The sequence below is a fragment of the Brassica napus genome, chromosome C7 (genome assembly GCF_020379485.1).
Source record: "Brassica napus cultivar Da-Ae chromosome C7, Da-Ae, whole genome shotgun sequence".
Taxonomy (NCBI): Eukaryota; Viridiplantae; Streptophyta; class Magnoliopsida; order Brassicales; family Brassicaceae; genus Brassica; species Brassica napus.
Genome location: NC_063450.1, coordinates 40225428 through 40245704, shown reverse-complemented (window position 1 = coordinate 40245704; position 20277 = coordinate 40225428). Strand labels below are relative to the sequence as shown.

Here is a 20277-nt window from a genome sequence, read left to right as displayed (position 1 = left end):
ACGAGGGCTCACGACCATGAAAACAATTGTTCACGATCTTCCTATTTAATTAAAGAAGATTATGGTTTATTGAGGGATATATCGTCATCCACCTGAGACCATATCATTCTTCACTGTCATCCCGATGACGTCTACGTAATGCTCACAACGTCGAATTCTCTCCACCACAGTAAACAAGACACGAGTCCTTGTTCACTGATATTGAACCCTGATTTTCTAAAGACTTCCCGACCAAACTCAAACGACCTCTCATCCAAGATGGTAAGAGATAAACCGACGTCTATCTCGAGAACCGAAGAAGCCGATGTCACGCTCCAGACCAGTGAAAACGACATCTCTTTCGAGATGATGATAACCAAACTAAGTTTAGACTTGAACCCTTGAAGGGTACGTAGGCAGCTCGATCTCGAGTTCAGTCACGATCCTTCCTTCTCCCGATATCTCTATGATATTCGACCTACGAATATAGTCCATTTCGACGACTCAGACCTGATTATATCGTTGTGTTCTGAGGATATCGTTGCCCACGTTATTTCTTTCCTAGATTGAACTCCCGATCACTATCAAATTCTTAGTATAGATTTTAGGATCCACAATTTTGCGCCGACAGTGGGGAAGAGAAACGAAAAACATCCTTGCTAGGAACCCGATCTAAGGCTTGTAAGCACGAAAGTGGATCCATCTCATATGGTGTCCAATATCGCGACAAACGAACCATCCCATCATGACGACACCGATCTTACTCGATCATAACTAGAAACAGAACATGAGATTCAATTCCGACTTCAGCCAAATTGAATCTCTGTTACTGATAAAAATAATTCATCTCGCCGAATTTCACCGATAAATGCCCTTAAACCGCAGGAGACCGACGACGAGTTTTGATAGCCAGACCTCCCGAGTTCGGGTCCAGTCAAATGATCGCCCAACACGAGAAAGGTTACTAACTGAACCGATGCATCAAAGCGATTGTCAACAGAAGATGGTCTTAGAACAAGGCGAAGAAAAAGACCTTACTACGAATCGAGTAGGAATCCTCAATCAATAGATGATCAAAGGCAAGGAAGAATCTAAAGAGGCCGAAACGCAATACCTCGAGCACGTTTCGGAATGTGTACAAAAAACTAAGTACGACAGACCCTCAAGAGCTCGATATTTGTATCGAAGAGACGTCTAGAGATCAGAGTTCTCCACTTTCCGAAGAAGAAGAGTACAAGCTCTTAAAGACCACCAATGTGCTCGTTATTTTCTTCACGACACGGTCACGTATTTGACCAGATCAGAATCTTTCCTCCAGAAAATCAGCTCAACGAGACTTCCCATTGAAGGATAGAGAAAATCGTAAACAAACAGAAATAAATTATTATGATCTCATGATAATGAGGATCTTCTTCGACCAAAAAAAGATAGTCCTATATGCCCTGTGAATTGGTTTTGACTTCCTCTTTTTATGACGATTACACCATATCTCTCTTGGAGAAAAACACCGAAATGGAAACAAGGAATATCCTCGCCACCGTTTGATGAAAAGGTCACAAACGAGAATTCATGGACCTCAAGGAGCCAAAACCGTAGACATTTTTCACTATGAAGACTTCTCTACTTCCCAAAGAAGAAGCACGAACCCCTAAAGACTTCTTTGGTTCAACGAGAGAAACAACACCGAAGGTAACACGTGTCTCTCATTGGATTATAAAATAAAAAATAGCCTATTCCACCATGTGATTGGTTGGACGAGAAGGAGAAAAATTTATATCAATCCTTTAGTACGAACACATTGCCGTAGAAGGTTAACGTTTATCAACAAAACTCAAAGAAGGAATATAGCAGTTTCATGTCGTTCGGTCTCGCTCGAGACCAATGAAACCAACGTCTTGTCCAGGGAGATAATTGAAGAAACCGGGAGACTGATGAAGCCAACGTCTCGCTCGAGACAATGAAACTGATAAGGCCGACATCTTACTCGAGACTGATGAAGGGAAACGTTTCGCTCGAGACTGAACTAATTTCTCGCTCAAGACTGATTAAATCGTCCTCCCGACCTGGTGCGATCGATCATTCATTAAACAATGTCTTCCTAGACGTGATTATTAACAACAAAACGATTCAGACTATTTGAGGAGGGAAGACACTCGATTCTATGCATGATGCACAAAGTAAAAACGTGTCATTACTACAACGAGAAACGAATCATATTTTCATTATAACAATGAACAAAGACACAAACTTTTCAAATAAGAAGAGCCCGAGTCTTAAAGATCATTAGCATGTTCACCATTCGCTTCACAAGTCAAATACGGTAACGTAATGGGCCAGAATATAATCCTTCATCCGACAAAGCAACTCAACAAAACCAAGAATGGAGAGAAATATTAGCAGAACGATATTACTACCTTGAGAATAAGAATTTTCTTCCACCCTCTTGCTAGACAAGAGCACGGGCACTCATAAGAAAATGAAGAACAAGTAAAAAAACCATCAAAATGAGATGGGATCACCACTACAATAAGTTTGACGAGAGAGACTTACCGCAAACGACATCCCAAGGCTGAAGAGCTCGTGAGTTATAGATAATTCCCCTCGCTCAGCAAGAGCAGCGACTTGGATGAATACTTCATTCCCACGTAATTAAAACATTATGTTTTATAATGGTTAAACGCTTCCCCCACCACTCGATTATTCAACGAAAAGAAAACAAGATGCATTTCTTTACTACTCTTCACAATGAATAATTTCTTCTCTATTCGCTGAAGATAAGAAAGTTATGAAAATGAACCTGCTCATACTAATGAATGAGGGTAAGAGCTCGTTTTCATATGATGATATTTACATGCACTCGATGTCTTGCCCGAGACCAATGAAGCTAATATCTTACTCGAGAACGATGAAGAAAGCTTCCGACTCAAGGCGACAAAATCGATGTCTCAATCGAGATGATTATAAATCGAATCATGAGAGACTTGAACTAGGGTTGCTACCCACACGACATCCATGAACGAAAGCTCACAAGTTGGGCAACCACGACTACAAGCACCCCTATCTCACCTTCCAGCGAAGAAGAGTTCTCAACGCTCAAGAGAAAACATTAAAAAGATCACCATACCCCTATCATCATATGATTGTTGGCGTTAAATTATTCTAATTGTTTATAGAAAAAAAAAATATTCAATAATTGATATTCGCCGCACGAAAAGCAAACGAGAAGTGGATGTGCATTATAAACAGACGACCAGGAAACTCTCATTAGCTAAAGAGAGCCAAATACAGTCATGTGTTCGATGGAAGCGGTTCTCTCCCATTACGAACATAACCAACCAAGATCTCAAGTTGATGACACACCATTTCGTTACGATCTTCCTACAACATAAGAAAATCCCCGTATTCATTATAATAAGAGCTGAGATCATATTATAACTATGATAGACGAACAAGGGTACAAGATCTTTTATCACGATCACGATGTCGAACTCGTTAACCAAAACCGACGTACCATTTAAAACCGACGAATCCCATGGCTTGCTTAGGACCAATGAGGAAAACTTCTCAATAAAGAAAAGGGAGCTCAGAGTCATGATTAAAGGCTTCTCTGTTCTACAACCTCGTCACCTCACTTGAAGAACTGGGGAGACAACATCCTGCCAAAGGATAAAAAAACGGTTATCATCAACCCTTCAACTGTTAGTTTGTTCAAAAGGAAAGAAAAGAGCCGAGAGACTTTTCCAACAAATAGAAGTCGTGAATTAAGACAAATGTCCCACTACGAAGACCAAAGATCAGAGAGAGACACTATTTACAGTCATATCATCTCGATGACTTGTCTTATTTGAGCGCCACTGGCGTAACACGATCGAGCCACGGAGAATCTCTAGGTGCTCCCGAATTTTTCATTTTACGATCCGTACATTTCGAGACCGTAGAAGCATCTCGACAGCACCACGATCCAAATCAAACCACCACAGCCTAAGTCTCAATAAACTGGGCAAAGACTGGATCAGCTAGCTCGAACGCGAAAGCCTACCAGTTCACGCTCCAATCAATTTGACCGACCAAAGGCAACGCAAAAATCCCTCGAGCTATCGAGCTCCCGAAACCCTAATGACACAGATACGAACTGTATGAAACATATATCCACTATCATTAAGCAAATACTGATCTTGCATCCGAGTTAAAAATAAGACCGACTCGACCTCTAACGAGCTCGAAAAAACACGAAGGATCGACAAGTCGCCCTCCTCCAATAATGGCATCGAGTTCAATCTCTGATGCAGAAGCTCGAGGAGCCGAAACTGGATCTTGCTCCACGAAAACAATGAGCCATATGTCCAAGGAACCTTAGCAGCTCAGTGGCCGAGTTCGACTCCTCAAGAATATCGACCAACACAACTCCCAAAGAGCTGAAGTCAAGGAGCCAATGAAACTTTACACTCTCAGATCGATAGTGAGCTTTTGAACAAGCTCTTCGCGCCTTTACGGTATTTTTGTTTCGATCTGCTTGATATCATGCTCAATATATTTCTCGAGGCACGATATCAAGCTGATCGAGACAAAAATACCGGAGAGGCGCAAAGAAAGCTCAACCCTTGCATTCTACACTCCTTAAGTGACAAATCCATCCACTTCATTATGAAAAGAGCCATCGAACGCTTGACTTCAAACGATCTCGAACTACTTAAGGGGCCAGTATATCCCTTTCCGTAGAAGAAGCAAATAGATTTTATCTATAACGAATCGTGGAAAATCACGAACAAAATCCAAAGCATCACTAAAAGGCTCTGATCATTTCCTGTTAAGGAAAACAATAAATCTGGACAAACCACGCAGAAATATTCTAAGATCACATGTTGTCTAAACGATATTTCCAAACAAAAGAAAAGCAGCAAGAGGCAGTAAGCGCGACATGGTCCACGATGGCGTACTATGAGTTGTGCACACATCAAGTTAATAATAATTCACAGCCGCATCAACTTCTCATCAACTCCACAAGGAAAAACCAATCAAACATCCAACACCATTCTTATCCGCTAGATCGCAGTCGTTAAAACCAGAACACGCCCATGTCGGTAAATAATTATCTTTAATCTATTTACACATAAATACATTGCATCAGAGAATAGATTCTCGCATTACTTTTACAACCTATATATTATCAAATTCAAATCACTATTTCGAATCACAAGTTTCATAAATAAAGTTATATAACCGCAAAATGTTTTATACATTATTCTCAAGCTACCAGTAGCTCGAACTACTATTGAGATTCACTTTTCGGTCTCAATTGGCTCGAAATATCCTTTAACTCTATTTTCAACTTTAAACAAGCTCAAATTTTTAGCGAGTTTTACCACACGGTCTCAAACGACCCAAACTCTCATCTTTCATATCAAAAAACAACATCGATAAACCACGTCCTTAGGCCACCACCGGCCCGCGAGTTAGATTTCTGATAAGCTTCTATCTCGCAAAACATCCCAAGGACGAGCGATACAAATCGCTCCTATAGTCGAACCAAAATAAACGTTCACTCTCTACGTGTATCCAATCATTTTGCATTGACTTAGTGATTCGTTGGGACTATATATATCTCCAACACCTTTACAAACACAAAAATATTAACACAAACTCGAGTTGACGTGAAATAAGCAACTAGACTCACATCAAAAAATCATAAACAGAAACAAATTCAATCACAAAATCCCATCTACCATGAGAGATCAAAATAACTCTCTATGCTTTTCAAATAAGCGACTCCGTTGACAAGCTCGACCCATATTTGTGAAACCGCGAACTCGATCCAACTCTCGTCTTCTGTGCGGCGTCTCAAACAGACTACTTCGAACTATTTCCTTAACCCACAAACATAAACGAAATCGATCACTTAGTGATCAAACGAACATCAAACGGCTTGATATAATACACCAAATAGCTGAGATCGAATTCACATTTTGATCACGACAAACAGGACAAGTTCTCTTGCACGATCTCGCTACCAAACGGCGAACGACTTCACGAACTCTCTAGAGGAAAGTTGATTCGGAGCCACGTGGCTTCAGTTGTTAAAAGAATTTTCCGTTCTCCGACCTCATCACCTTACTCGAAGAACTGGGGGGCAAATGTTGGACCGAAATTTGGTACAAATCTCTTCCATTAATATTGGGCATTGATTACTATTCTAGATTGGATCAAATATGTTAGTTGTCGACCTCCTAGAATTTCGGTCTCATTCAACGCGAGAATATGTCAAAGCTGAAGATGAGGAGCATGTGTAACAACAAAAGAATATGTAGAGAAAGTCCTATAAAAGGACATGAAAGTTATCTTCACAAGGATCCCACTTTTGGAGCTCACGAGGGCTCACGACCATGAATACAATTGTTCACGGTCTTCCTATTTAATTAAAGAGGATTATGGCTTATTGAGGGATATAGCGTCATTCACCTGAGACCATATCATTCTTCACCGCCATCCCAATGACGTCTACGTAATGCTCACAACGTCGAATTCTCTCCACCACAATGAACAAGACACGAGTCCTTGTTCACCGATATTGAACCCTGTGTTCCTAAAGACTTCCCGACCAAACTCAAACGATCTCTCGTCCAAGATGGTAAGAGATAAACCGACGTCTCTCTCGAGAACCGAAGAAGTCGATGTCACGCTCGAGACCAGTGAAACCGATATCTCTTTCGAGATGATGATAACCAAACTACGTTTAGACTTTATCCCTTGAAGGGTACGTAGGCAGCTTGATCCCGAGTTCAGTCACGATGCTTCCTTCTCCCGATATCTCTATGATATTCGACCTACGAATATAGTCTATTTTCGACGACTCACACCTGATTATATCGTTGTGTTCTGAGGATATCGTTGTCCACATTATTTCTTCCCTATATTGAACTCCCAATCACTATCAAATTTTTAGTGTAGATTTTATGATCTACATTCAATTCTCACTTTTACAAATATTATTATTTATGTGCATTAAGTGGTAATTTGGATCTGAACATATATTAGGTTCAAGTTAATCCGTTATCTTCAACTATAATCGAAGCAGAGATCTCTATGAAATTACATTTACATCCTAGAACCCTAAGTTAATCAATCACCACAACACCACATGCAGATTATATACTCACGAAACTACGATAAGAAAAAACACAATTATAGCTTTAAATAGTAACAAATGGTTTACGGCTAATCAATTAAATAATCACAAAAACCCTTGTAAAAGCGAAAATTGCATAGTATTAATTAAATATGAAACTGATGTCATTTAATCTGTTAATATACGCGGGTGTGCTTAGAGCAGCATGGATGACGTCAATGGAATTAGAGCTACAATCAAAATGGACTCGCTGGAATATTGATGGGGTATGCAGAAAAACGTGACTAAAGCAGTCAAACATAGCCGACAAAAATAAACCAAACATAACTAAAGCTTCTGACTAATTAACTTATTAGAAATTGCACTTTATAACCACAAAAAATCCGAATTTGCTAAGTAACCAAAACTACCATCTCTTTACTTTTCTCTTTATATCTATCTCTATCTATCTATCTATCCTCGTCGTAAAAAGCTAATTTTTTTTTGGTTATTACACAAATAAACCATTAATTGACACATAGTCAAAACTCAAAAATATATGTTAACTAGTCTTTTGTTGTACTCTTAAGTTTATTATTCCCAATATTCTAGAAAATAAAATTTTCTAAGTATTCACGCATATTAAAGATAAAATAAATGTTTATAATTAAATTTATTATTTAAATTTACTATACATTTTTAATAAATTTAAAAAACAATATTTAATCAATTTAAAAAATTTCAATTAATATTTTTTAAAATATATATAAATTTATTTTAAAAATATAAACATTATATTTGTGAAACAAGAAAAGAATAAAAAATAATTACTTAAAAACGGGGAGTATCTATACTATTATTTGAAAGTTATTTTCGCATTCGAGCTCTCAATTTAAAAGTTAGAGCGGTTAACATCGTTTATGTCCTTAATGAATAAAATATATAAATTAGTCAAAAGGTAAAACGAATTTCAAATTTTCTGATTAGATAACTGATTAAAATTAATAAAAATAAGAATTATAAAAAATAAAAATATATTTGAAAATAAAAAGATAATTCTTATATATTGTGTTTTATGCAATTTTTTTATAATAAAAATTAAAAATTAAAAAATAGAAAACACGGAACTAAATATTAATCAAGTAAAATAATTAATTTTATATAATTGAAAAGATAATCTATATTATTATTTATGAAGTGATTTGGCTTATTTGTCATCTTCTCCATGATTTTAGTTAATTTGCTTACTTGTCATATTTTCCATGATTTTAGGATAAATCATTAGTCTAATTAATATTTTTTTTTTGATATATATATATTTATCATGATATTTAAAATCATGATAAACATGAACCTATTTTACCGATATATATACTAATATTTTTAAAAAATATATAATAAACATGATATTTAGGACATTTAATTAATAAATAGATATTAATAATATATACCGATAATATCATCATTACTTTTCTCTCATTTATATTTTAATGACTAATATTTTAGCTAATAGCTAATTTTCCTGATTTTTACTGAAAATATTGATCAAATACAGATTATTATAAAATTTATATATAAGTATACTAATATATCTGAATTAATCAGTTTATTTAGTTAATTTGCTTATTTTTCATCTTTTCCATAGTTATATGATAAATCATTAGTTTAATTAATATTATTATTTAATTTATTTATTTTGATATCTATATATTTATCATGATATTTAAAATAATTAATAAACATTAACATGTTTACCAATATATATACTAATATTTTTTAAATATATTTTAATATATAATTATCATGATTAATAAATAGATATTAACAATATCTACTTATAATATCATCATTACTTTTCTTTCATTTTATAATTTTAATGACTAATATTATAGCCAATTTCTCTGATTTTTACTGAAAATATTGATCAAATACATATTATTATAAAATTTATATATAAGTATACTAATATATCCGAATTAATCGGTTTCTTTTGTTTATTCGGTTTGATCCCGTAATATATTGAACCATATTCATATACTGATGTTTTCTAAACATAACATCCTCGGTACTTCCAAATCCAGACTATTTTCTCTATTTCGATTTGGTTCGGTTTTGAATAATTTGATTTTACCAGATTGAACATTCCTAAACTATTGTTATTTGTTAATGTTTTATATTTGTGATTTTTTATAATCGTTATAGTACCACATGATTTCTTTTTAGTCCAAATACAATATGTGTTAATTTCACATACAAAATTTTCTAATTTAGTTATTACTATAAAAAAGATTTTGATCCAAAATCTGCATCACATAAATAAAAATATGAAACAAAATAATACAATTTAATAAATTGATTACCAATATGAATATTGAAATTTTATAATTTATAATAATTTAAAATTTGTATCTAATTTAATTATTATTATTTTATTAAAAAAATTAGAATTAAAAATTGTTAGATGTATTGATATATTAATCTGCACAAGGTGAGAGACATCAACTAGTATTGAGTGATTTTTAAAACTAAATTATTAATGATGATTATAGTATACAAAATTTATAATACGTAAAAAAATTCAAATGTAAACATAAACAACAATTTATCATTATAGTTTCTTAATTAGTAATTCATATATTAATAAATAATTATAAAATGCTTATGCCGGCGTGTCGGAGCGAAACGCCTTTTACTAATGCCGGAAAGAATAAAAGCTTAACCAAACTAAAATATCAGTAACCCAAAACGAGGATTCCAAACTATCAAGAAATTGGGCTTCAAAAAGGCTCATTAAGAACAAAGTGGAAAGACAACACAAAAGTGGCTATAGCAGTAATTCTTGGCGCAAGCTTAGACCATCATCATGATCATCAACTACAAACGCAGAATTTCTTCTCACAATACAAAGAGAAAACTCGTCAAAATCTTTGCGGCCTTTTCCATTATACACTCAATGAGAGAGAGAGAGAGAGAGAGAGCTTTAAAATCGGCATTAATGGAAAAAAACAAGAGCAGCTCAAAAGTTAGCATATTTTTCACAGTTAGTTTCTAAGTTACTCTTTGAGTATTAGGAAGGAAGAAAACCAGTTCCTTGTCTATATACAATGGATTTCTCCCAAGTAAAAACCCCCAAGGTGGAGTTTTATTTATAACTTATTAGATTTTGGGTTTCACTTTAACATCTTTATCCTGAAACCAATGTCAGTATCTAGGATTTGCAATGGGCATGTATGTTGATTGTTTCAAGGTGTGTGACATTCAAATCTGAAAGCTTGTCAGGTTCAAGGATCAGATGCAAGTGGTCTGTCTACAGGATAATAATGTATAATAAACGAAATAAACATCCTAAACACCAGCATGCATGTCTGGTTTGCATGTCTGTTAACTCGATTGAGAGATCTTGGTAATTATAAAGACGAGTCATAATTCGAGCATCAGATAGATTTAAAATATTGAACTTATCCGAAGGTTAGCAACAACGATCCATCCATAGAATCCCACATTAAAAAAAAAAAACAAAATAAAAAGCTGTTTAGATCTTACAAGATCAGAATCAATCAAAGAGACTCATCATGCCTTCACCATCATCCGACTCCTCTTTCTCTTCCTCAACCTTCTTAGATTCCGTCGCTGGCTCAGCCGCGGAAGGAGCGTCGCCTCCTGCTCCAGCCACCATAGCAACAGCTCCACCACCGGAAGATAGAGCCCCCATCTTCTCCCTCCCAGCCGCGATCAGCTCCGTCACGTCGTGATCCTTCACCAGAGAAAAGAAGAGATCCGTCTTCGTCTCGTCGAACTCAGCTCCAACGGAATCGAAGATGTTCTTCAGATCACCTTTGTTTGGGTTCTCGTCCCCGGCGAGTTTCGCGAGGAGAAAAGCAGCGATAACCTTCATCGTTCCTCTTCTTCTTCTCTGCAAATCGAAAGAAAATAAAGCGAGTGACTGCTAGGGCAAAGTTGTGTATTTATAAGAAGTCTCTTCCCCATAATGAGGAGGGTTAGGGTTTTTCGGACGTACGTTACACGAAAGAGAGCCGTTAATGGGCCCATTCTGTTAGTGAACTTTAATGTAATAAGCCCACTAATATTGGAACTTGCTTTGGTGGAGAACTTTTCTTTTCCGGTAAAGTAATTTCACTAATATTATTATTACATAAACTCCGAAAATCAATTATTACATAAACAACATATATTAAAAACGAAAAAAAAAAATTCAACAATGATTTCTTTAAAATTTTATCCACTAACGAATTATTTAGTTATTTTTGATAATCGAAATATTGTAATAGTTAATTTTTCTTTGGTAGAAACTTCAGTTTTACAGAACCCAATTATTTCGTCAACAGTTTGATACCAATTAGTCTTTAATCTTTATCAATGTCATCCAAAATAATCTCCAGATCTCAAAAAAAAAAAACATTAATCCACCATGAATTTGATATTGACAAGGGCTATTGACAACTTACAAAACTTTATTTTATTTTTTGGTCAACAATTTTTAAAATGCTGTCTGGTAAGAAAGAGTTAAAGAAAATCTAAAGGGAATTAAAAAGGAAGGCAGGAAATTACAGCTGGCGCTCCCTCACTCGCTTACCGTCATTTAATAACTTTAAAAAGGGGATGAAACTGTAAGATTTCAAAACTACCGGGAACAAATTGAGAAGAAGAATATAGTTGAGGGGTTGAGAATTGAGAAGAATACAAATTCGTTACTAAACGTCTGGTCTTCGCCACCAAAAAAAAAAAGTCTTCTCTTTTCTCAGCAGGGGAAAAATGGATTCTCGAAATTTCCTCGCGTTTTCGCTAAGTCTTATCCTGATTTTCCCTCAAATTTCCTCTGCTTCCATCAGATTCATCTCTCGATGGAGTAGTAGTAAAAGGTAAGGTTGGCTCTCTCTCTCTCTCTCTACGATGAATGATGTTTTTTCGCATTGTTTTGACTGATAAAGATTTGTTTTTTTTTCTTTTAATTGGTTGGGTTGGGCAGAGAAGGGACAGTGATTAAGCAGAAGACGAGTGCTTCGTCTCTAGTTATTGATCCAACTCGTGTCACTCAGCTCTCTTGGACTCCTAGGTTTTGTTTGTTTGTTGCTTTTGCTTTTTTAAAAAAAGTCTAAATTTTTATTGTTTTGATTATAAAAGTATGTGATGGGTTTCTGCAGGGTGTTTTTGTACAAGGGACTTTTAACAGATGAGGAATGTGATCATTTCATCAATTTGGTACAATCAATCAATCATCTTCTTGATTATTTTTGTTTGTCTGTTTGTTTGTTTGTTTGAGGACTTAGTGATGATCATGTAATGTTGTGAGACTGTGTGGCTGAATTTAGATACTTTTGTTCTTTTTAGGCGAAAGGGAAGCTTGAGAAGTCAATGGTTGCGGATAATGATTCAGGTAAGAGCGTGGAGAGTGAAGTGCGCACAAGCTCTGGAATGTTTCTTTCCAAAAGACAGGTGAGAGCTTCAGTTTCTATTACTCACAACGTGTGCAAATCCGTTAGCAAAACATGTTGTTGGCTCTTGTAAAGGTTTCGGAATGATACGTTAGAAGAAGCTGTGGTTTCAATCAGTTGAAATTTATCATTATGTTGTTGTCTGTTCTTGATTTTCTATGCATTCTTTTTGGCTAGCTTCTCTATTACTGATGCTAGGATGTTCTTCTTCTTCTTATGCGGTTAGACAAAGTGGTTTTGAATGAAAATTTGCATATGCTATAGGTTTTCTGTGATTCACTGATTTTTTTGACCCTTGAGCTTGAAAGCATGTATGATAAAGATTTTGTGTTGGGTGCAGGATGATATAGTGGCTAATGTCGAGGCTAAACTTGCTGCGTGGACTTTTCTTCCCGAGGGTATTTGTTTGAGGCATATGTATACTTTTCTTACTTTATCTTTAGTAGCAGAAAGACACTCATCTCTTCTTCTTTTTCTTTACCTGTGTTGTCTATCAGAAAATGGAGAATCAATGCAAATACTGCACTACGAGAACGGTCAAAAATATGAACCGCATTTTGACTTCTTTCACGACCAAGTAAACCAACAGCTTGGTGGTCATCGGATCGCCACTGTATTGATGTACTTGTCCAACGTCAAAAAGGGTGGAGAAACAGTCTTTCCCATGTGGAAGGTAATATCACATGATTTGGATTTCATTTCTTGAGTGACCTCATTTGAACACTATTCATACATTCTTGAAGGGAGCAACAGCTCAACCCAAAGACGATAGCTGGACCCAATGTGCCAAACAAGGTTATGCAGGTAGAAACACATACATGTGTACTTCATGTGTTCTCCAACATGCGTTTGCTTTAAGTATGATTCTATCTTTCCAAATTGTATATTGCTCAATCTGAGTGTGTGTATCTTTGCAGTGAAACCGATGAAAGGGGATGCATTGCTATTCTTCAATCTTCATCCAAATGCAACAACAGATCCGAGCAGCTTACATGGAAGCTGTCCAGTGGTTGAGGGAGAGAAATGGTCAGCAACCAGATGGATTCATGTGAAGTCGTTCGAAAGGCCCGTTTCCAGGACAACTGGGTGTGTGGATGAGAACGAGAGCTGCGAGAAATGGGCAAAGGCAGGGGAATGTAAGAAGAATCCAGCCTACATGGTGGGTTCAGAAACAGACCAGGGATATTGCAGAAAGAGCTGCAAAGCTTGCTCATCTTAAGAACCAAGTAAAAATCAAAAGCTCTTATTAAATGATTGAAAATTTTTGTGTAGAGAAAAAACCTTTGGTCTATGTAAGGAAAAATGTTTGAACACATACTAAAAAGAATAATAATAAGTTTCTCTGGTTACATGTTAAATTTATTTGCATCATCAACTTCAAGCAAGGAATACATGATAACTGATTATGTATTAATAATATACATGATGTAGTGTACATGAGATGATAGTTGTCTAAACTACGTCATGCACATAGAGACTCTTATATTTCTAATGAAGTGTAACAATCATGCAATTACCGTTAACTAGGAGCCTTCAAGCATGAGATCCTCACCTTTTATTTCTCTCTCTCTCTGGACAAGTCTCAGAGCTTTTGCATTGCATCATTCTATTTCCATAAAGCCCTTCTTGTGGCACTTCCCTACAGCATCTTCTCCTTCTCTCCTGTCTCTGAATAACCCACAAAAAATGGGAAGGCCTCCATGTTGTGACAAATCAAATGTCAAGAAAGGTCTCTGGACTGCAGAAGAAGACGCTAAGATCCTCGCTTATGTTGCAATCCATGGTGTAGGAAACTGGAGTTTGATCCCCAAGAAAGCAGGTCTTTGTTCATAAGTCTCTCTCCTTTCTTTCTAAGAACTCTCATTGTACAAGTCTGAGTTTATATTTTATTTTTTTACTTTGGGTGCAGGTCTGAATCGATGTGGAAAGAGCTGTAGATTGAGATGGACTAATTACTTAAGACCTGACCTTAAACATGACAGCTTCTCTCCCCAAGAAGAAGAGCTTATCATTCAGTGTCACAGAATCATTGGCAGCAGGTTACCTAATTGCTAACTAACTTTTTAACAATGACAAAAAATCTATCAAACTCTACTAATAATAACAATCTCTGATGCTCTCAGGTGGTCTTCGATTGCGCGAAAGCTTCCAGGAAGAACAGACAACGATGTGAAAAACCATTGGAACACGAAGCTGAAGAAGAGGCTGGTGAAAATGGGGATAGATCCTGTGACTCATAAACCTGTTTCTCAGGTCCTTACCGAGTTCAGAAACATTAGTGGCCATGGAAACTCATCCGAACCTTTTTTTGTCAGAAACTTCAAAACAGAACCATCTAACAACTCTATACTCACACAATCCAACTCAGCTTGGGAAATGATGAGGAACGCAACAAGCCATGAGAGCTATCACAACTCTCCAATGATCTTTACTCATCCCACTTCATCTGAATTCCATTTCTCTAACCATTCAAACTTTCCACTCAATGGAGCCACATCTTCATGTTCTTCCTCGTCGTCTTCTGCTAGTATCACGCAGCCAAACCAAGGGGCTCAAGCATTCTGCTGGAGTGATTACCTTCTCTCGGATCCGGTTTTACCACTGAGTTCTCAGACACAAGTAGTGGGATCCGCAGCTACTAGCAACCTCACTTTAAACCAGAACGAAAACTTCAACAGCCATTCCGCGAGCTCATTTGTGGATGAAATATTGGATAAGGACCAAGAAATGCTGTCACAGTTTCCTCAACTCTTGAATGATTTCGATTATTAGAACCTTCCTTTTGTTATTCTTGTTGTTGTTGCTTCTCTTGTAGCTTAAATTCGACGTTTTATGATGTTTCAAGAACTACTTTCATCTAGTTTTTCAATAAGTCATATTATCTCTCCTCTTTATCCAAGTTTCTTGGGATTCATCAATTATGTAACAGTCTCTACTCAAATAAGTTTACTACTTTTATAGAGAAATAGACACCCTCTGGCTAAGAAAGAGGGTCTTAGTTTATTCATATCCTTCGTGCTAAGCTCTTTAACATTCACGCGAGCTCCAAAGTCGAAACCTTTAGAGCTATGGCGGTCGTAGTGTTATCTTCTCCCATAGTCTCTCCACTTGGAATCAACATTGACATGAGTAAGAATCTGGGTTCTTTCCACAAAGTTCAACTCTTCAGTGTTTCTACTCCACTGCGTTCTCGGAAACCCGTCGTCACCGTCGCCTCGAGCCGTAAAAGTGTGAAAAGTTTGTTTCTTTCAATACTCAAATACATATAGACTTCTTTGTTTAATTACCTTGTGGGTTCATTTTGAAATCAGATATAGGAGCTGGTTTGGCAAGCGAGGATAAGAAGCTGTTGCTGGAACGATATGGTTATGATGCTAATGAGTTTGCCTCTCAATCTAAGGTTCATTACTCATCTCTCCTCTGTTCTTATCTGATACAGTTGTTGAAAGCTGTGGAAAATTTCTGACTTGCTGTTGGGTTAATTCAATATACGTTGTAGAAGTCTAGAAGAAAAGAAGAGGAAAGGAGTGGAAGGAACAGTCAAAAGGAGGAAGAGGTTGTTGCTGTACAGCCGAGAACAACTCATAGGTTACTTCAGGTGTGCTTTTGCTCTTGTTTCTTGGTGTTTTAAAAGCATCTTTTGGGGGTGGGTTTGTGTTGTTTGGTTGCCTCAATGTGTGGAGTTGTTTTAGGTTCTTGCAGGAACGGCCAAACGAAAGAAGTTGCTTTCTCTCAAGGGGATGGATGTTAGACCTATGATGGAAGTTGTCAAAGGTGCAGCTTTTGGCATTCTCCAGGTATTAGCAATGAGTAATGGAGCTTATCATATCATCTGAGATTAGAGATTTCACTTGTTTTGTGTGATGAACATTCCAATTCTAATAGGCTGCTGGTGGTTGTCCAACGTCTCTACGTCCTGGGAGGTGGTTGGATTTGTACAGCGGTACAGGATCCGTTGGCATCGAAGCAATCAGCAGAGGATGTTCTGAGGTAACAAAATAAATAAATAAAAAGTTGTTTTGTATGATCTTGTTTGATTCTCTCTTTGGTTTCTCCACAGGCACACTTTGTTGAGATGGATCCTTGGGTTGTTTCAAATGTTCTGCAGCCGAACTTGGAACACACTGGGTTTGTTGAAGCTTCGGTTATACACACTGCTCGTGTCGAAAACTTCTTGGAACGTGCAGATAAATTAGTAGGCATGTCTTGTCTAGCCTTGAAGATGTTATTCACTTTTTGCAAAACTTTCAGCATTTTTTTAATATTATTTTGTTTACTATCAGGTAAGGATGGAGCATTTGATTATATCAGCGTTACACCACCGTACATGGAGGTTGATTATGAGGTTCTGATGGATCAGGTTTCTAAGTCGCCAGCAATTGGCGAGAATACGTTTATTGTGAGTTAGCTTTCCTTCTTAAACCATCTTAATAGTGTTTTTGCGTCACCATGTGTTTGTCATGTTCACATGGGCGTATTCTGGTCTTAGGTGGTTGAGTACCCTTCACGAACCACAATGCTTGATTCATGCGGATGCCTTGAAAAGGTAACTATTTCCCTTGCTGGTTGTGTAATGAAATGGGGTTGAAGGAATGTTGATTAGAGATGTTTCATACAGATGACTGATCGAAGGTTTGGCCGGACACATCTGGCTATATATGGACCAAAATGGGCTCAAAAGCCAAGAAAATCTTGAATCCACAGTGAATCTCAGCAGTCACTTGTGGCCATTTTCTCGTTTAAAGGCATTGAACAAAGGCTGGGATTGAAGAGCTATAGTTTGTTCCAACCTTTGAATACTAGAGTATCTTGTTTTAGCTGTAAATAAATAAATAAATATACAAGATCATTTTTTTTTCATTTTTGTTTCTTCCTGTCACATTTTTCTTACGGTCTCAGACTTTCAGGTTATATTCTTTTGCAAAGGTTTATGAATGTTTTATTCTAACTTAGATAAAACCTTTATGAAAGTGACTTAACTGAGGTATGTTTGGAATCCTTCTTTCTAATTTATTCTACTTTGGTAAGGAACTCTTCCATTGAGCATGTTACTTGAAGTGAAATATTGAGATGTCTTTGGTCACAGAATCCCTGTAAGAATCAATACTGGAAGACACCATCCTGATCCCTAACAGATATATAGTAAGTAAATTGTGGGGCCAGGTCTGTTTAAACTTTGGCTTTACTATGTAACAAGGCAAGCTTCTCTATCCCACCAAGGCCAAAAGGAAGTTTGCTTGTGACATGAAAACAAACTGACTCAAATCTTCCCTAGCTGTCAATCAGATATGGATTCTCTTCCTTTACAATCTGGATATGTTTCTAAATCTCATTTTTGTAATATTATAGTTTTTATTATTTCATCTGCTTTGAGGTATACTATAGTAAGTGCCCTTTTAAGTTTCCATTTTATCTTTAAAGGATGCATTTCTTTTCTGCTAATTGGCTCTTGGTGAGAAGAGAATACTTAAGAAGGAAGAAAATTTTAGCTTTAGCTCCTTTTTCACAGTTTTTTTTTCTTCTAAAACTTATGCATTGTTACAGTCTTAATTGATTATCTTTTATAATTTAAAGGAAATATCCAAATGATTTAAGATAGTGGTCAGGAAAGTAGTAGGCTTGCTAATACTCAGTCACAAAAGATACACTATTCCTATGCTTTATTTGGCTTAAAATATATGTTTAGGGGGAGCTTGTGCCCAGTGGTTTGCCTGCATGAAAACTCACAAATCAAAGCAAAGAAAAAGTTACTTAGCGGCCCCATATGTTACGTAAAGATATGTTTTTCCATAGCTTTCTCTTCCTCGTGCTTACTTTTTTTCCTCTCTACGTGGACACCTACGTATGTATTATGTATACTGTTGCTTTGTGTGTTTCATCTTTAAATAAGGCCAATCACGGATTTGTTTTCCAAAGGTATATAAAAACACAACTTATAAGCTTTGTTTGTTTGCTTCCCATTTCGCTTTCCCCCCCTCTTTTTAGCATCTTCTGTCAAAAGATCTCTTCCTCTATTTATGTGACAGTCACTTCACCAACTTCATGGATGTTCTGCTCATGTTAAACAGGAAGCTGTAGGGACATTGGGTTTGGAGTATGGGTGGAAATGGGATTAGAGCTGTTTTGTCTCTCAGTATTATTGTGTTTCTTCTTGTCGGTAATTTAGCAAGCTCAGCAACAAGTGTTCCATCAACAGAAACGGTCAAGAATTTGCGGTTTAGTGGTGAGGATGCGAATCTGTATCATGAGAGCAAGCGAAAAGTTCCAAATGGACCTGATCCTATCCACAACAGGTTCTCTCATCTTCTCTCCAACTTCAATCTTTTGCTTCTTTGAGTTTGCTATTAGAGATCAAGCCTTTTGAGAATCTTCTATTATTATCTTTTTCTCAATTTAAGATTGTTAAGATGTAACTTTACACAGATACCAATGATCACTGGTTTCTAGAAAGATTATTAGCATGCAAAATCATTGTTCTTTCCTTCTTTTTTTTTTTTTTGAGCAACAAGTTCTTTCCTTCTTTTCAGTGTCTATTGTTATCATGTTTTAGTAAAAGCTTCTTCTTTCTCTAATTTCTAGGCTTTATGAGAACTAAAGGCACTTCTGAAGTTCTTGACCACTTTAGTTAAAGTAAAACTCAACTCTACTGAGCTTTTTGTTTCAAAACTATTTCTTCAGGAAAGCAAGAACTTCAAGACTGCCACCAAGAGTTTGATTTAGCTCCAATACATACGATGTATATGCTGTAAACTCATAGCTTCTGAACCCTTGCTTTGCTTTTGCAAAGATGAAGTCTCTTCTTGCTGAGTAGGCATTTTGGAAGGTGAAGTCTTGCTCTTTTTTTCTTTTTTTGGGAACATTATGTCTGAAGATTGATTACTTTTAGAAGTGAAGATTGAGTCTGATATTAAGACTTTTTCAGGGCTTTGTAGGGTTTTGTAATAACATTTTGTATTAACTCTCTTTGCCTTTTCTTTTTAAAATTTATTTAAGTTTTAAAGTTTGCTTTTGTTTTTCATCTGCTAAAAAAAGCAAACCATTAACTAAAGTTGCTCTGTTTTCTAGAACTCATTTCCCCTCCTTAAATTACTGATTTGTATCAATATTCTATGCCTTGTAATATTATCTTTTCACCACTACAACAACTAAAATATTCCATGATGTTTGCTTCCTAATAAAAAAAAGCATGTCCATGTACAACTTTAGAATCACATCTATTTTCATTTTTGGTTTGTTCTGAACTTTGGGAATCTGACAAAGGGGAATACAAAAGGAGTGATACATTGAAAACCTCTCTCTCTTTCTTGCATTCTTTAGCTTCTTTCTCTGGGATTGATTTTGACTGTATCGAGAAGCAGACCCTAAAGTAAGATTCTTCAGATAAAAACACTCTTTATCCTGTTCTGCATGGGACATAGATTCCTCTCTTTGTTCTTAAAAGAAAAGATAAGTGAAACATTGTTTTGTCACTCTTCAAACTCTTTTAACAGTTACTCTTCAGAAATCTAGTTCTTGATCAGCTAAACACCAAACCAACATAGCTTTTCTTAATTTTGACAGAAGAACACATAATATACACCATTTTTTTTTACAATGAACATAGTCTATACACATACATTTTCATCTAAATTGGCAGTGGAAACTAGTACAATAAATAATAATAATAATACCTCAAGATAATGTAATAATCCTCTAAATCCTTGGCATCACAGGCTTCCCATAAAGGTTTTACTTCACACAGTC

The 20277-nt window shown here is 36.2% G+C and overlaps 5 protein-coding genes across 6 annotated transcripts; 4 read left to right on the top strand and 1 right to left on the bottom strand.

The window, feature by feature from the left end:
• Positions 1–10520: 10520 nt before the first annotated feature.
• LOC106395760 (60S acidic ribosomal protein P2-5-like) lies at positions 10521–11027 on the bottom strand. Its single transcript, XM_048762153.1, has one exon. It carries the CDS (start codon positions 10974–10976, stop codon positions 10635–10637), a length of 342 nt encoding a protein of 113 aa, XP_048618110.1. The 5' UTR covers positions 10977–11027; the 3' UTR covers positions 10521–10634.
• Positions 11028–11763: 736 nt separating this feature from the next.
• On the top strand, positions 11764–13892 carry LOC106391422 (probable prolyl 4-hydroxylase 7). The gene is made up of 8 exons (XM_013832059.3): positions 11764–11961; positions 12069–12155; positions 12244–12301; positions 12431–12535; positions 12875–12932; positions 13032–13207; positions 13278–13338; positions 13452–13892. Exons 1-8 carry the CDS (start codon positions 11855–11857, stop codon positions 13751–13753), a joined length of 954 nt encoding a protein of 317 aa, XP_013687513.2. The 5' UTR covers positions 11764–11854; the 3' UTR covers positions 13754–13892.
• A 181-nt stretch (positions 13893–14073) lies between these two features.
• On the top strand, positions 14074–15428 carry LOC106395254 (transcription factor MYB35-like). The gene is made up of 3 exons (XM_013835762.3): positions 14074–14353; positions 14444–14573; positions 14658–15428. The coding sequence occupies exons 1-3, from the start codon at positions 14074–14076 to the stop codon at positions 15304–15306; spliced, it is 1059 nt and encodes a 352-aa protein (XP_013691216.2). The 3' UTR covers positions 15307–15428.
• Positions 15429–15512: 84 nt separating this feature from the next.
• On the top strand, positions 15513–17463 carry LOC106391424 (putative rRNA methyltransferase YlbH). 2 transcript variants are annotated; one of them, XM_022705717.2, is made up of 9 exons: positions 15513–15762; positions 15846–15934; positions 16037–16132; positions 16227–16331; positions 16420–16524; positions 16595–16733; positions 16818–16933; positions 17024–17080; positions 17153–17463. In XM_022705717.2, the coding sequence occupies exons 1-9, from the start codon at positions 15603–15605 to the stop codon at positions 17228–17230; spliced, it is 945 nt and encodes a 314-aa protein (XP_022561438.2). In that variant the 5' UTR covers positions 15513–15602; the 3' UTR covers positions 17231–17463. The 2 variants fall into 2 exon arrangements, with proteins under 2 accessions (XP_022561438.2, XP_013687514.2); XM_013832060.3 differs by having other exon boundaries at positions 15514–15762; positions 16034–16132.
• Positions 17464–17651: 188 nt separating this feature from the next.
• LOC106395208 (CLAVATA3/ESR (CLE)-related protein 25) lies at positions 17652–19547 on the top strand. Its single transcript, XM_013835720.3, has 2 exons — positions 17652–18827; positions 19213–19547. The coding sequence occupies exons 1-2, from the start codon at positions 18631–18633 to the stop codon at positions 19247–19249; spliced, it is 234 nt and encodes a 77-aa protein (XP_013691174.1). The 5' UTR covers positions 17652–18630; the 3' UTR covers positions 19250–19547.
• The last annotated feature ends 730 nt before the right edge of the window (positions 19548–20277 follow it).

What these genes read in the sequence shown, in the direction of transcription:
- LOC106391422 (XM_013832059.3), top strand. Translation starts at nt 11,855, where the DNA reads ATGGATTCTCGAAATTTCCTCGCGTTTTCGCTAAGTCTTATCCTGATT. An exon ending in CGATGGAGTAGTAGTAAAAG is followed by an intron (nt 11,962 to 12,068) that starts GTAAGGTTGGCT and finishes TGGGTTGGGCAG; the next exon opens with AGAAGGGACAGTGATTAAGC. An exon ending in GTGATCATTTCATCAATTTG is followed by an intron (nt 12,302 to 12,430) that starts GTACAATCAATC and finishes TGTTCTTTTTAG; the next exon opens with GCGAAAGGGAAGCTTGAGAA.
- LOC106395254 (XM_013835762.3), top strand. Translation starts at nt 14,074, where the DNA reads ATGAGATCCTCACCTTTTATTTCTCTCTCTCTCTGGACAAGTCTCAGA. An exon ending in TTTGATCCCCAAGAAAGCAG is followed by an intron (nt 14,354 to 14,443) that starts GTCTTTGTTCAT and finishes CTTTGGGTGCAG; the next exon opens with GTCTGAATCGATGTGGAAAG. An exon ending in CACAGAATCATTGGCAGCAG is followed by an intron (nt 14,574 to 14,657) that starts GTTACCTAATTG and finishes TGATGCTCTCAG; the next exon opens with GTGGTCTTCGATTGCGCGAA.
- LOC106391424 (XM_013832060.3), top strand. Translation starts at nt 15,603, where the DNA reads ATGGCGGTCGTAGTGTTATCTTCTCCCATAGTCTCTCCACTTGGAATC. An exon ending in CAACTCATAGGTTACTTCAG is followed by an intron (nt 16,133 to 16,226) that starts GTGTGCTTTTGC and finishes GAGTTGTTTTAG; the next exon opens with GTTCTTGCAGGAACGGCCAA. An exon ending in CATGCGGATGCCTTGAAAAG is followed by an intron (nt 17,081 to 17,152) that starts GTAACTATTTCC and finishes TGTTTCATACAG; the next exon opens with ATGACTGATCGAAGGTTTGG.
- LOC106395760 (XM_048762153.1), bottom strand. Translation starts at nt 10,976, where the DNA reads ATGAAGGTTATCGCTGCTTTTCTCCTCGCGAAACTCGCCGGGGACGAG.
- LOC106395208 (XM_013835720.3), top strand. Translation starts at nt 18,631, where the DNA reads ATGGGTGGAAATGGGATTAGAGCTGTTTTGTCTCTCAGTATTATTGTG. An exon ending in CCTGATCCTATCCACAACAG is followed by an intron (nt 18,828 to 19,212) that starts GTTCTCTCATCT and finishes CTATTTCTTCAG; the next exon opens with GAAAGCAAGAACTTCAAGAC.